We start from the raw sequence: 16700 nt of genomic DNA, 5'->3' as shown, positions 1-16700 counted from the left end.
TATGCTGCTAGTTATTCTTCAAAAATATTGCTCCAAGAAGTAAGAATTAAAATGAAATGCGTATGTAATAAGACAGCAAAAGATTGGGATATGGACTCTATCTCGAGACCATCTAAATATCTAGAAGCTATTTAGCAGCGGGTCATGTAGCCAAAGGCAGAACCTGTGTATCTCAAAAGAGGAAGAGCTTTTTAGCGAGTTCACTAATAACTCTTCATGTGAACTGTAACCATTTTCTAGTTTGAAAAGAAGGGGGTTCCTCTTATAAACTAATTACTGAGCCGATATGATTACTGACACTTTAGGATAGAAAATGGAAATAAGAACGTGGTGAGTTAAAGCATGCTTGTCAGATTCCTTGAATGATTTGGTAATATAAATGCTATAAATTTAGATGCTCAAGAGGGCTTCGGTAAAAAATGAATGTCGCTTGAAAAACAGTTAAGTCAGTCATCAGATCATTCTATAGCAAATTTATAATTTGAAGTGTTTCTCTCTTTGTCCCCCTTTTAGCTTGTCAAAATCCCTAAAAATGATCCCCCCAACGAAGTGCATACCTTTAACTTCTATTTGTCAAATGTGGGTAAAGACAACCCTCAAGGCAGCTTTGACTGCATCCAGCAAACCTTCTCCAGGTAAGTGCGTTCCAAGGTATGCTGAAGGGAAAATGATTTTTCTTTGAGGGTTTTCTTTTTTAATTCTACAATAAAATACATGGTAGTCATTCCGTAAATATTTACTGACTTGAATGGTAGGGCTTATTTATTTATTTGAGAAATATTGAGCACATACTATGTGCTAGAAATTATATTTGTCACTGTAGGATACAATCACAAAAATTTTAAGATTTTTGCCCTTGAGGAATTTTTAAGGTATAGATTTTATACCTATAAAACATGGTTTATTTTGTTTATTTTAATTAAAGACAAGTTTGAGGGGTTTTTAAATTTTTATTCACTGAATATAAATAAGAGTGTTTATAGTATCCTCAGGACTCACACTCATAGATAAAGGAGGAAAATATACGTGTGTCTTATATATCCCCTTCCTCCTTCGCTGTGCAAGGCTTGTTTTAAGATAGGTTTTTAAAAATCTTTATTCTGCAGCAGAATGGAAACTAGAAATTAACCCCAGAATAGCAGTCATTTCTGATTTTCAGGGGAAAAAAGGAGGGAGGAAGACAAAAATACACACCCATAGCCCAGGGTACCCACTGGAACCCTTATCTACTTAGGTCCTCTGTAAACACTAAGCTACTTGTTACACTCTTCTTTGCTGTGGTTGTTTCTGATTAAAGAACGGCCCCTCATGGGAGTTTGTTCTGCCTGTGGATAAAGACAAGGCCTTAGAGCCCCCAACCTCCCGAGAAACACTGACATTGGCCGAAAGTTCCCCAAGGCCCCCAGGGCCATCCATCCCTATCTCTCCTCTGTGTCGTACTTGAAACTTTAAGTGTTTGCTGTGTGTGGGAGAAAGGAAGGGAAAGTTGTGTTCCAAGTAAGCAGGGAAGGCAGAGATACAAAATAAGACACTTCACTGAGAGAGGTCTAAATTTCTTCTCCCATTTAAGGTGACTAAATAACTTTTTGCTTTATCTTAATCTGCCATTTTCCCTGAGTATATGTTAATTTTGCTTTCTAAAAATTGCCTTCCCCCAAACTTACATTTTTTGGTATAAATTGCATGAGTTTTAGACTCTGTAGACTTTTCTGCACTGTCCACAGTGATAGCCACTGGCCACATGGGGCTATTTACATTTCAGTTGATAAAAATGAAATAAAATTTAGTTCTTCACTCATACTAACTACATATTATAGGCTAAATAACCACATGGCTAGTGGTTCTCATAGTGGACAGCACAAACACAGAACATTTTAAATTGCAGAAATTTCTGTGGGACAGCATTGTAATAGATCATAGAATCACCAAGTACAAGGGTCCTCGGTGATTGTGTGGTTCCACCCCTTCACTTCACAGGTTGCATAGCTGGTTGGTTAGTGACTGGGCTGAATGAGAACTGAGTTCTAACTCATACTTCAGTGTTCTTTACATACCACAGGGCACACCGATTTCTAATAGTGCCATTACCTGTAACACTTGTCTTAAGAGAATTATTTTAGTACAGTGAGAACATTTTGACATCAAACTGAACTATGTCCCATTAGGAATTTCATTAAGGAACTTAATTCCCTCTTCAAAACCAGGCCTATCATAGGTAATATGGTTTCTCCGTTACATCACAGATACCCTGTGTGTTTATTTCTACCTTGTTTGGAGAAAGATTTAAGGTCAGTTTATAAAACTACACATGATGTGCCAACAGAAAAGAAACAATTATTGTGAGAACATTGCCATAAATACATTCGTATGATCCAAGTGTGGTATGAATATAAATTGAAATTTGCCATCATAAAAACAAAAGCACTCAGAGTTTCAGTTTTTATCCTGGCAAGAAAACCTTTTTATAATCTGGCTCCACCTTTTCTATTCAGTTTGATTTTTTATTTTCCATATATCTTGTCTCTCCTACAGTTGTGCAAGCTCCTTAAGGGCAGGGGCTTTCTTACACTCATTTTCCAGTCTTACAGTGTTGGCTGAGCTCCATAAATAGATGTTCAAAAAATATATATCAATTAGTCTTCTTTCTTATCTTTCTTTTTAAATCTCCTTGGGCCTCGCTTTTCTCATATGTAAGATGGTGGAAATCCCACACTCAAAAATTCCTTGAATCTGCCCATTCACAGGCCTAGTGAAAATACATAATACAGCTCTGTAAATAATGCATACTCAAGTATAGGAAACAGTGAGCTAGGCTAGAGAAGGACTGTAGGAACATTTATGCACATATGTCAAAGTATTTAAACTTTTAAGGTAACTAAGTTCAAAAGGGATGAGTGGAGAATTCTGGAGAGTACCTTCTTGCCCACAGGGTTTATAGCTGTATTTTGTTTTCATGTAAAGATCTGTTTCTTGACCTTGGATGGTGAAAACTGTATCTTCATTGTGATTGGCAATAGGTTCAGCTTATTCTCACTATGTAAATTACTTAGTAAATCATAAGGGGAGATGTTGAAATTCAAACTTCCTGCCACCAGACCTTCACACTGCAGACTTTTCTCTACTGCAGTCTTTTCTTCCTACTCATCCTCCCTCCCTACCCCTTCCTTTCTCTCCTTTCACTGGATTTTCAGCTCAAGTAGGCCTCATTAAAAAAGACAATAAAAACAAAAATCGGGCTTCCCTGGTGGTGCAGTGGTTGAGGGTCCACCTGCCGATGCAGGGGACACGGGTTCGTGCCCCGGTCCGGGAAGATCCCACGTGCCACGGAGCGGCTGGGCCCATGAGCCATGGCCCCTGAGCCTGTGCGTCCAGAGCCTGTGCTCCGCAACAGGAGAGGCCACAACAGTGAGAGGCCCGCATACCGCAAAAACAAAAACCAAAAAAAACCCAAACCCGCCTCCCTTATACTCACTTCTGGACCCGAAGTCTGGCTTCAGTCCCCGCCATTCCACTGAAATATGCTTCTCGAAGAGAGCCTTTACCTCCTTGCCCATGAACCCAGGGGATGCTTATTGGTTCCTTATTATTCTGGACTTGTTGCCAACATTTCACACTGTGGACCACTCTCTGATTCTTGAAGTATTCTATTCCCATGGCTTCCATGACACACTGCTCTTCTAATTTCCCTCTACCTCTTTGGTCTCCTGTGGTCTTTTTATCTTCCTATTGATTATTTTAAATATTAGTGTTATTCACAGTCCATTCCCTCCTGAGACTGCTCCTTACTTCTTCAAAGTCACCAACCAGGTCCAACACTGAATTCATTTTCTCTCTCCCATCCGTACTCCGGTGTCTCACATGGCAGCTCCACACACCTAGTAACTTGGGCACAGTCTTTAACGACCACCCACCCAACCCCCACCCCCGACCCCTGGCCATGGCTAATCTCTGACCAAATCCTGTCAATGCTGCCTCCTCACTATCTCTGGAATCTGTTTACTGTTCTGCATTCACACTGCCCTACCCTGGTTCAAGCCATTGCTTCTTGTCTGTAATTGTTCAGTAGCCTCTTAACTGGTCTGCTTTCACAAGAGTGCCCCCTTCCTTCCAATCTGTTCTTCATCCAGATTGATTTTTCTACGGAATAAATAAGACTATTTTCAGTCTCTGTTATTCTTGGGGAAAAGTCCAAAATTTATACTATGACCTCCAAAGCCCTGTGTGATGCACTTCTTATACCCTCTTTTCATCCTCACCTCTAATTGTTCTTGCCAGCTCCCTTTGGTCAAGCTGAAAACCTCCTCCTTGTTCCTCTGGGCCTGCACACATTGGTTATCCCTTTAGAACACTTTTGTTCTTCCCCCTTGTCTAGTTATCCCTCTAGATCAGCTCAATCACCACTTCCTCTAGGAAGCCTTTGCCTTGCCCACAAGTCCAGGTGAAGTACCTTCCTGGGGGTTCCCTGTTCCCTGTCACTTGTCACACTGCATCATAATTTCCAGTGTGCTCATCCTTGTCGCCCATTAGACAGAGAGCTCCTTGAAGGAGGGACCGCATCTGTCAGTCCTTGTCACAGCCCAGGTACCTCACACATTGCCAGGCACACAGTCTCTCTGCCCAATAAATATTTATGAGAAGAACGAACTGATTTTTTTAAAATAGCATTTGTACAGACAGTTATTAGCAACTTACAAAAATTTTATCAACCCTTATTTCTTAGCATCATAACAAAGCTACTTCCAATTAAGTTAAGAAATAGAATATCAGAGCTGTAGTGACATTTTCATTACTTCTACATTCTAGTCTGTTTTAAGGCCATAATAATTTCTTTTTAAAATACTAGCATAACTGTTACCATAATCCCCTAATATTAGCATAATACTTTGAATACAGAGCCGTCTTCCTGGCCAGTGTTAATATTCGTGATTGTGTAAATAAAAGGTTTCTTTTTTTAATATTTCTGCAAAAATCTCCTGTCCAGTATTTTTCAGTATTTGCTATATCAAAAGATCATCTTATAGAGATTTAACAATGGTAAATATAAAGTTACAATTTTTTAGGGTATTTGGGTGAATAGTAATAAATTAAACTATGATATTTGGCAGTACTTTAGCCTTAAACTTAATATCTTATTAAAAATAAAAGGCATTATTATGGTGGGTCTGTTTCATCTAGTCAGTTCTAAAGCATACATATTATGGTTCCATTAAAAGTAAACTTTTAACATTTCTCACATCAGTGGTAGATAATTCTTTTAAAAATGACAGTAGAACTACAGTCCCCATCAAGACTCTGGTCTTCATTCCAAGTACTGATTCTTTTTTTTTTTTTTTTTTTCAACATTTCATGGATTTGGTCTCTGAGATCTCATTTCACCCATTCTATCCAGAATATGGAAAAAAAAAATGTGATATCAAATGAAGAGGAGAAACTTAAAAATTTTTAAGTAAGCTTTACATTTTAAAATGACTAATATTAGTTATTTTGAATTGCAAAGTTATTATTAAAGCTGCTGGTTTTAGGATTATACAATTTCTGCTTGCCTTTATTATGCAAAATGTGGGACATATCTAACAAGGCACCATCTTACCTGACAGCTCTGGAGCATCCCAGCTCAATTGCCTGGGATTTATACAAGATAAAATTACAGTGTGTGCAACAAATGACTCGTATCAGATGACACGAGAAAGAATGACCCAGGCAGAGGAGGAATCCCGCAACCGAAGCACAAAAGTTATCAAACCTGGTGGACCATATGTAGGTTTGTATAGATACCTTTCTCCTTCTTGCTGATTGATTGGAATCATTCAAGATCACTCTAGGTAAATATTGGTAATATTACTTAATGAAAACACAGAAATTAGTTTTCAGAACACTTTGAAAAACATGGTCAAAAGTCATTTATTCTCTTCATACTGCTGATAAATTGAAGAGATTGAAAAGTTTTATTTCTTTCATAAATCCCAGATCCTCTACTGGCCATTTGTTATTACTTTACAATCCTGGGATCTGCTCAAGTTACTTTATTATGTGAGATTGTGATAGTGGTACTGTTGTGTTTTCTTTGTCACTGGATGATGTAATTTCAGTGGTGGACAGTATAGTTCTTATTTTGTACTTCTGGAGAGTTATTTTTATAGTAAAATCTATTAGTAGAACTTATGAGTTTTCTATTAGCAGAATTTCAAAGGATCTTTGCACAACAAGGAGTTTTTATTGCAAAAGTATTAAAACGTGCTTATAGCAAAGCATTAGGGTGATGCCTCTTTGGTACCTCAATTGTGATGTCATCTCAATTATGGATCCTCATCCTCATCTCTCCATTAATTAAGAACCTGCGCTACCCCCATCACCTTTATCATCAGCTCACTCAAATATCCATCAAATCGAGGGGAATTAAGACCAGACCCGCAAGTTGAGTCTCTCCTTTACGAGCAGTGACCCTGACAGTTTTAAAGAGTTAATTCACAGTGACTATTAACAGTAATAGAGTCACGCAGAGTGAAGATGAGCTCTATGAGGCCTCGGTCAGTTTAATAACACAAGTCACTGGATAGTAAATGATGAAAGGATATTAATTTGAAAATGTAAATGCTAACAAAAAGTCTCTTGAATAACCAGATCCCTTAATCAATATCTTTCCATGGTTTGGTATAATTCTACTTCTGTATTTTCCCATTGCTGACCCAGCTACAATACATTCAGCTTTGAGAAGCTCCACTAGTATCTTTAATAAGTATTTCTTTGGAACAGAGCCAGTGCTCCTGGGACTTGGTGCTTAGCTTAGATACATTTAGTTTGGTTTAACAACAATTCATGGCTTCCCCAGGTATCTGTACCCACGGGGCCCAGTTTCTGCCCAGTAACTTACTAGCAGTGAGATTTTTCATCTTCTCTTTCCTGCTGAATGAGGTAACAACTTCCAACCTCCTTTCTTTCTTTCTTTATTCTCATAGGTAACTTAATTAACTTTAGTAGGCTAAATCTCAAATTGTTTTAAAAATGTACAAGATCTGCTGCTCTTAAATTTAAGTGCACGCTATGAATTTGCCGTCCCTGTTGCTTTGAGAGTGTTTTTTAAGTCCAATACTACCAATTTATAAACAGTAAGACAAATTGGTATGTTTGACAAAGGAATAGAAGACTCCAGCAATCAAAATGATTCTTTTTTCTTCCCAATATAACTATCTGAAAACCTTCACCTTGATTTACTCCAAAGCTTGAAAATTAGCAATGATCACCGTACTTTTCCATTGAAAGATCCTTGGGCGTCCCCTATGTCCATGTGTTTTTGTTTGTTTTGATAGGGTCGGTACAGTTCATTCCCAGCTTACACAAGAGACTTTTCAACACCCAGAATTACACAGGCCATACATGCCCTGATGGTATGGGAATTTTGGAACTTGCAGGGTTTCGTATAGGCACTACAGATAATTTATATACATTTTTTAGAGTGACCACATAGAATTTGAGGTTATCTAAATTTAAATCTGAACCAGATTACATCTATGCCATTTTAAGAAGAGCACACATATGTTCCCCCCCTGCAGAGCCCCACAGTGACCTCTGCCAGACAAGTGCTCTGTTTAACCTTCTCCTCTGTGCTGTGTCCTCTGTGCCCTGGGCTACTCACCATCACAGCAGTGTTCTTCTCTGGTCTTAAATCTTGTCATTAACCTCCTCAGCCCTTTATTCTCTAGGTCAAGTAACCCCAGCTCCTTTTAACTTTCCTTAATATGGCCTGTATCCCAAGCCTTTAATTATTTTTATTGCTCTCCTCTGGACTGCCTCCAGTTCTTCACCTCAGAATTCCAAACTGCACACACTACTCCTAAGAAAAGACTAATCAATTCTGAATACAGTAGAGCAAAAGACTAGTATCTGGATTGGCTTTTCTGGTGTTTCTTTTTGATTTTTTTACTCTTCCTTGTTATGGCATGTTTTGATCTTTTTCTTCTAACTGTATCCATTGCCAGGCCTTTACCATGTTTCTTTCCTTCCAGGCAGTTTGTATCCTCCTGCTTTTTTCAGTATCTCAAAACTGACCCATTTAGTTCTTTAAAACGCTAGTCAGTCACCCTTCAATACTAATATTACTCAGCACTTCCTGAGTGCTTGCGATGCACAAGGCACTGGTTAGCACTTCACATGTAGTTATTCATCTAAATCTCACAATCACCGCATGAGCTGGGTTATGACTGCCTCTCCATTTTACATATCAAGTTGTTGGTATCAGCAAATAGCAAATGATAAGAGTTTGGCCTCATTAACAAGTTATGTTTCTTTCATAATACAACAGGAGATACCTCTTTAGTTCTTAATTGAATATATCATATAAAATGATACCAAAAGCTGACCTCTGCCAGCTTAGAAGCCTTTGCAGAGCAAGGTTTCTTTTAATAGTGTCAGCCCGAGTAGAGGACAAATAGGAATAATGTTGGTCTCACTGTGGGGGGTATGGTGGCATCATCCAGTCCTCTGATAGTTGAATTAGGGCACAAGCCCAGTTTAAGGAAGGGAAGGCTGTGCTCTTAGGGGTCAGCTTGCCTAGGCAACCAGGAATGTGAGCTTCTGTGACCTTCTAGTGGGCTTGGGGTGGGGAATGGGGGAAGGCCTGTTTTGCCTGGAGAGGAGCACAGGAGAAGCTTTAACCTAGAAAACATTGTTATTATTTCTTCAGTAATATTTCCAGTTCTAGTTATGCCATTGATATCAATGATGAGCATTGTTGTGTTGTTATAATCCTTCCCCATTGTTTAAAAAAAAGAAAAAAGAAACTTATCACTTCTAGTTTACCAGTATCTTAAGTCTGCTCACTGACTCCTATCTAAATTCTGGAAATTTATTGAATTGTAAATTTTGGTTATTTTATATACCTAATATCTATTTAGGTATATAAAATAACCCAAACAACCTGATTTCTAGGATCCTTTTTCCAGTTTTCCCAACTTTTCCCCCCATCCTCCTTATTTTTGATGTTAGTACATGTTTGAGTGACCTTGGACAAATCAATTAACACCTGGAGACCTTAATTTTCTCAAATATTAAAATAAGGGGTTTGGGGCTTCCCCGGTGGCACAGTGGTTAAGAATCCACCTGCCAATGCAGGGGATACAGGTTCGAGCCCTGGTCCGGGAAGATCCCACATGCCACGGAGCAACTAAGCCCGTGCGCCACAACTACTAAAGCCCGTGCACCTAGAGTCCTTGCTCCGCAACAAGAGAAGTCACCGCAATGAGAAGCCGGCACCACAACGAAGAGTAGCCCCCGGTCACCACAACTAGAGAAAGCCTGCCTGCAACAACGAAGCCCCAACGCAGCCATAAATAAATAAATAAATAAACTTATAAAAAAATAAAAAATAAATAAGGAGTTTTGCACTTAGATAACATCTAAGGTCCTTTGTAGTTCTAGCAGTCTATGACTTGTTTATATATGTTTTGATAGTAAACCTTTTGAAGAAGTGATCTCAAATGCTAAGTAGTGGAGATGGATTTCATTGCAGTGGATTATGTATTTAACCATGACAGAGTCACACCACTGTCAAGGTCCTGCCAGTGTTTTTAAAACCTTGGGTCAGTGTTGCCAGGGTTTTTAGTTAGGTTCCACAGAACAGAAAAACAACTGCAGAAGACGGTTGCCGTCCCTGCTCTCTTTCTGATTGTCTGTTTTAACACCTTCCTTTCAGATTGTTTACTCAGAGTCATTAGACGGAGGGCTAAGTACTTTTACCATCTCATATTAAATGGAGAAGCTAGCAGTGGACTCCTTGTTATGAAACAAAACGGTTCAGATGTAGTCCCAGATTACCCAACTCTGTCCGACCCGCTGCTGCTGTTTATATAAGGAGCCCAGGGAATTGATTAGCAGTTGGGTCTGGGAAGAGAATTAGGTTCTCCCACAGGCTTTATTAAAAGGGCTTTTCTGAGGCAAATGTAAAAAATAAAAATAAAACCTTTCTTCTGCCCACTTTGAACCACATTTTCCTGCTCTTTTTTTGCTTTAGCATCTCAATTCTGTAACTGCTTAGAGTACTAATGTTTTCTTCATTTATAGCCTTTCTTACCTTAAATCAGAGGACTCCTTCCTGGTTGAATAGGCACAAATTGATGGGGAGGCAGGGAGCAAGTGATCTTTGTGCAAAACTCTGTGGCCCAGTGTGGCTGGATTCTTCTTTCATCATTTGAAAGAAATGGGTTACCCTACAACTTGCTGTTTAAAATGAGGTAAAGGTGAAGTGAGTGTTTTGTGGGTAGGAGATTCATGGACCAATGATAGCCTAGCATTAGGCCCCAGGTGAGACTCCAATGCTGTCACATCCCTGTCCAGATTCTAATTTCTTGTTAGCCATCATACTTTGACCCCTTTTAAGGGCAAAGTGAACCTCCCTTATTTGGTAGCCCTATGTCTACTTTGGGAGGGTGGGGTAAACTCAGGAGACCTAGGGGCTTTCCTGAGACTGTGGACCAGAGGTTGGTGAGACCTACAGAAGAGGTAGGGCAGCCTGCAACACAGTGATAGTCCTGTTTTTGTTTTTATTTGTATTTGCCTTCCTTGCTGGCCTGAATTCATTCTAAATGACCAGTCATGGTGTATGTGAGTTTAGTTAAAAACCATTCTCTGCTCATCCCGCTCCCTAGAGACGAGTGTGGGAGAGGGATCCATAGTCAGCTTGGTTTGGGGAAGTAGAAGTTAAACAGGTTTCAAGGGGGAGGGGAGTGTGGAATTGATAGCGTTTCCTAAACTTGTCTGACCTAACTCTATTCTTTCTTTCCAAAAATTCCTATTGAAATTTCAAGGAAGTAGTACTGTTTGCTAACACTATTGCAACTGAGAAGTGGTGGGTTGGAAGGTTTGCAATTGCCACTTTAGAAATTTCATTGTGTCTTCAGGCTCTGGCAGCCTGGTAATGTGCAAAAATACAGCACAGGCCACCTTGATTCTGCTCCTCTGCTGTCTGCTTGTTCACTTGCTGTCATTCACTTTGACACTTTGCTGGTCATTTCACTTTGCAAGTCATCAAAATCTAGGTCTGCTGATAGACAAAGCAGCCATAGCACTGCCTACAGGAAGCTTGCAGCCTAACATGAAGCAAGGGCAGACATTAGGCATTTGTTCATAAAACCTTTCCAACAAAGAAGTACAAGTAGGAAAACTTGGGTATTAATCGCAGAACCTTCCAAATGCTAAGTCAGCACTCTACTATTTGAGCTTATCCCATTGAAATCCTCAGTTTTCTCATCTGTGAAATAGGACCAAGGCCTACCTCATCAGGTTACTTTATGAGACTTTATGTGTGTAAAGCTCTTAGCACGGTGTCCCTCCTCCATCCCATAATTGGTGCAAGGTAGATATTAGTTCCCTGCACATCTGACATTGATCTAACTATCTCTGAATTAAGAAAAATACAGAAAACAGATCTAAATCTATCTCCAAATCTCTAATTGTACCTTAATTTAATAGCTTTTCTTACCACTGGGCAGTGACCCTTTAATGTTGAGTTCCTTTGTTGTGCAGTATTTTGATCTGATATTTACAATTGGTTACCTCCAGATAGTAAAGAAATATAAGAGCCAGTGAGACCTTTCTTTCTCCTTTAGGTAGGATTGTATCAAACAAACAGCCCCTCTGGCCAGGCCTTGGGAACCCAGCATGGACAGAACTACTATTCAGTAAAGCTCCTGCCCCATTAAGCTGTTTTCACCCAAGCCAACAGCGCTTTAGAGACTGCTTTTACTTATCCATTGTTTCTAATTGCTAGTATTGTCCCTAATGCAGTTGTTCCACCTTGTATGTCATTACCAATTCTTCCCCCTCTTTAACCAATGGGCATAGAGTTGGAAGCTTTAGTAGTGATGTATGAGATTTCACCTCAGAAATCATAAAGCGAGGGTCTAATACAGTTTCATTCTAATCTCTCTTTCTTCAGCAAGGAATGGTTACCAGGTATTGTCAGTGACCAGCCATGTACTGTTGGCTTCACACATCCATATAGTATTTAGGTCACTACAGCCCACAGTATTTTCTAGAAATAGCCACTTGCCAAACACTTGTCATTGTTAAGTTTGAACAGAAAGTGTGTTAATTATGTGAATGGCACTGGCCTGTGCAGAAATGGTGTGAATGCCTGCTTTTAGCACTTTCCATTCCTCTAACTCACCTTGTAGTCTCAGCACCACAGAGGAGAGATCTGCTTGTCTGGCCCTCTTAGACTGTGTGGTTGGTTGGTTGGTTGATTGGTTTTGTTTTTGCTTTTTGACTCCTAGAGTATGTTATATCTGTTGAAAAGGAATATCACTCATGAATGCCCTGGTGAATGTTGACCCCAAATTATGCCTGACTCTCCTCTTTGTGGCTTCTGAATCTGTGAAATTAAGCTAATGACTGAGCTCAGCCAACAGTGTGTCCTTAGTGAGATAGACAGGTATTTTTCACATTTCACATATTCGTTGTATTCCTATCTGCCAACGAAATGACATACAATATGTAGGTTTAAGTTCTGTAAGTAGCACAGGTGAGTATGGAGATTACTTTATTTCCACTTAACATCAAATGCCTACAACCTTAAAATTTCCAGTGTGTTGCTATGGTGTGTGTCACTAATTATTATCCATGTGTATAGCTAAGTGGCCAAAATAGTTTTATAATACATATTTATTCCAATAAGTGCTTCTGTCAGAAAGTTCTGAATCTGCATTTTAGGCCATTTATTCAGAATGCTTTCTGTTTGCATATCTTTTTAAAGTGAAAACTGAAATATGAAGTCTTTATTCCTTCCAGAATGAAGAGGTACCTAAATCAGAGTTGTGGAAATTGAGATGCGCATTATATTATCACCCGCAAATGTGTAACAATGTCATTTCTACTGGACTTTAGGGAAAAGAGTGCAAATTCGGAAAGCACCTCAAGCTGTTTCAGATGCAGTGCCTGAGAGGAAAAGATCAACCCCCATGAACCCTGCAAATACCATTCGAAAGACACATAGCAGCAGCAGTGTTTCCCAGCGGCCATATCGGGACAGGGTGATTCACTTACTGGCACTGAAGGCCTATAAGAAACCTGAGCTGCTAGCTCGACTGCAGAAAGACGGTGTCAATCAGAAAGACAAGAACTCCCTCGGAGCAATTCTGCAACAGGTGAGGACGGCTGGAGAGAGTTCCTTCTGCTTACTTTCTTGTTGGGGAGTTCATTTAAGAAGGCTTGTTGCCGTTATTGTTGTTATCATTATTACTGAGGTAGAGAAATTTCAGGATCGTTTTGATCAATGGTATATGAATATTAAGTTAAATCATCCTGACTTAAACATTTAATTAAAAACTAATTGAAATGTAGACATTTATACTAGGTTTTATAAGTTAGAGCCTTCTGAATTATCAAGTTTCGAGTCATTATCTTCATTTGGGTTAAACAAACTTTGCCCTGAAATTCCATTAAAAAAAAGTAAATGAAGTTTTGGTTATCTGCTTTTAGTCTTGAATCCGCTAAACTATTGCCATAATTTTTATTGGTTTATGTAGGTGAAATTATACAATGTGTTTTTATCAGTCTTTGGTCGGTATAAGCTAGACTATTTTTACCTGCTAAATAGTTTTGGATGTGTCTTGCCCTGCATGCTGTTTTCGCCTGTAATACTCTGCCTTTTTCAACCATTGGGTATGCTGAAATCAGTCACCTGTCTTCATTAAAGGATATGAATATGTAAAGTATTAGCACTGATCAGTTACCGTATAATCACAAGCTTAAGTATAAAAGTAAGTAATTTTGTTAAAATCAACAGTTCATCAGACTGTAGCTTCCTGTATTTTTTAGAACGACTTTGTGTCATAAATGTTGATTAGTATTCAAGTCCACCAGAAATGGAAGTCTGCTTTCTTTATTTTTTTCTAAAGCAGTAACATTTCCAAAGTTGTTCTTAAATTTTGTCATTAAAAAATAAAATAAAATAAACCTGCAGGTTTTCATGTATTATTCAAAGAATAACATTTTTAAGTCCTTTTCATCTGTTTTCTCTTATATTCAAGACATGATATCAAATGTCATGAAAGAGTAAAACCATAATCTCCAGTTCTGGGTTAACCAATCCCCAAGGTATCTTTGGCAATTTCAGGGATCTTATTAAGTCATTTGAGCACTATTTGGAAACACTTAATTTAAACCCATGTGTCACATAGCAGTTTTAAGAGCTCAAGAGACAGGATGAAAGAATGAATGAGGATGAGGGTATAGGTGTGTGTGTGTGTGTTCAGTTTTTTATTTGGGGAAGGGGGGAGGTTCAGGTTATAAGTCAAAATATTTGGTGACTGAATCTCCAGAAAGGTTGTAAATTACCTCCTAGGTTAGAGGATGAGAGGGCAAAATGATGGCAGAGGCAGTTCACCCAGAGGCTGCTACTGATGTATGTCAGTAGTCATGTGATCATGAATATGTGTATAGATATAATTTTTAAATGTAAGTATACTTAATTCCTGAGCAAGTGGGATATGAGTATCATTACTATTGTTTATTTGATAGAATCTAGAGCATAGTCTCATCCTAGCTCCATATTAGAATCCCTTAGAGAACTTTTTTAAAATGCCAGTTCCTGGATTTCGCCCCAGACCAACTAAATGGAGCAACTGAATGGATATTGAGCCATTGACTGAGATGGGGAGGGATAGAAAAGGAACAAGAGTATGCAGAGGAATCAGGAATCCTGTCTTACATACACACTATTTGGACGATGTCTATTAGACATATCCAAATGGAGATGGATATTCAGTAGGTAGTTATATATATATAAGAGTCTGGTGTCCAGAGGACAGTTGAAGCTAGAGTTATAACTTAGGAGCTAGCAGAATATAGATTGTAAGATGGTTGTATTTATTCCACTTTGAGAAATCGGGTTGTATCTCATGTTAATTTATTTGCAAATTTGAATTTTAAGATAAACCTATCATTTTCTACTGTATATCAACATTAATGTTAGTATTCAGCTGAGCTGTGGGAAAAGCATAAACTATCATATTATATTTTATAGTACTTTTAGAAGACACAGAAAGAAGTGAAGTTATTAAAAAAGACCATTCCAGTAGGGAATGAAAAGAATATCTTTCTGCCAGCATTGAAAATGACTCGTGGTTCGGCCCCTGAATCCATACATTCATGTTGTTAATGGAGCCTGAGCCTGGATACACAAAGAACCGTAGTTAAGGGATAAGAAAAGATTACACTTGCAAATAATAACAGTAATGTGGGGGTTATTTTCGTTTCTGTTTCCGTTTATTGGTTTGGGGGAATTTCAAGGACTTTGAAAGAGTGGTTCTTCAGGAGAACTGGCAGCTATAACGAGCAAGCTTAGCAAGCCAAGAAGATGACAGACAAGATTATCAGAATTGATACTGTTTATGGAGATAATTTCTGTTGATTACTGGATAGGAAAGTTTGTAAACCAACATATGGGCACTGTTTGGTTTCTACTTAATACAAGTGATCAAGGACTTGTAACTCAAAAGTAATGGAATTAATAGCCAGAAATAAATAATGAAGATGTTAAGAAAACTGTTTTGGATTCCTTTGACTAGAAAAAAAAATGATTAAAAGAAAAAATCTTCCTCCACTTTTTGCATAATGTAGGATTACTATTTAACAAATGCAGTGGCCATCCAGGAAAAAAATATTTAACTATGTATATAAAGTTTTATTTAATTCCCCAAATGAAGTCAAAAAGCATTTATTGAGATCTGGCATATGCAAAGCTAGCAGTCCCTTGGAGCCATTTGATATAGTTATTTTCAGTATAAATCCAAAAGGTTGCCTGTTTTAGGTTAAGAAATAGCAAAAAGAACTAATGCTCTCTTTTCACACCATGTACCAGGTAGCCAATCTGAATCCTAAGGACCTCTCATACACCTTAAAGGATTATGTTTTTAAAGAGCTCCAAAGAGATTGGCCTGGATATAATGAAATAGACAGACGGTCATTAGAGTCAGTGCTCTCGAGGTACGTTCTTATTTTTTTTTCCTTTAAAAATTATGCAAATAAGTAATTATTATAGTCATTGTTATTTTAGTATTGAGATGGGAAAAACGAAGCAAGGGTAGGCTTTCTATCATGAACATTTGAAAATTGTCCCCCTAACTGGAACATGTGTGTCCTTTCCAGAAAACTAAATCCATCTCAGAATGCTGCCAGCACCAGCCGTTCAGAATCTCCTGTATGTTCTAGTAGAGACGCTGCATCTTCTCCTCAGGTATTGCATAAAATTATATAATCATAGCCCTGAAATGGACTTTAGGGGACACCTTGTTCAGGTTTTCTGATTTATACGTGAGAGAAATGAGACCCAGAAAAGCCGCACAGCTTCCCTACCCAAAGTTCACGGCAGAGCTTACTCTAGAATTCAGGTCCCAGCTCCCAGCCCAGAACTCCTTTTCACCATATAACACTACATTAAGTCAAGGTACTTAATGTCTACTCTGATTTTCAATCCTTGAAGTTCACGTTTTGTTGTAAGATTATCTACTTTTCCATTTGATCACTAACTTATCCAGTCCCATATCCAGTCTTAGATTATAGAGAAAATAGAAGATATTTAAATTTATCTGAAGCACGTTCTTGGGGAAAAATGTTTTTAAAATAAGCAAATAAAAAACTCTGCTATTTCCATATGTTTTCTTAAAGTACTTTTTGATTAGATCCCAATCAGAATATTCCAGTGCGAC

The 16700-nt window shown here is 38.4% G+C and overlaps 1 protein-coding gene across 2 annotated transcripts in view; it reads left to right on the top strand.

Moving 5' to 3' along the window:
- Positions 1-16700, top strand: part of ELL2 (elongation factor for RNA polymerase II 2) — a 75721-nt gene that overhangs the window by 45037 nt on the left and 13984 nt on the right. The window contains exons 3-7 of one of the 2 annotated variants that reach the window (XM_082650460.1): positions 514-635; positions 5598-5761; positions 12877-13136; positions 15854-15978; positions 16141-16228. In XM_082650460.1, coding sequence (XP_082506586.1) covers positions 514-635; positions 5598-5761; positions 12877-13136; positions 15854-15978; positions 16141-16228 — 759 coding nt within the window. Of the gene's footprint in view, positions 1-513; positions 5447-5597; positions 5762-12876; positions 13137-15853; positions 15979-16140; positions 16229-16700 lie in introns of those variants that run through there. The other variant, XM_082650461.1, reaches the window with a different exon arrangement.

The sequence above is a fragment of the Grampus griseus genome (assembly GCF_964374135.1).
Source record: "Grampus griseus genome assembly, chromosome: 3".
NCBI lineage: Eukaryota > Metazoa > Chordata > Mammalia > Artiodactyla > Delphinidae > Grampus > Grampus griseus.
This window is presented reverse-complemented; position numbering and strand designations above follow the sequence as displayed.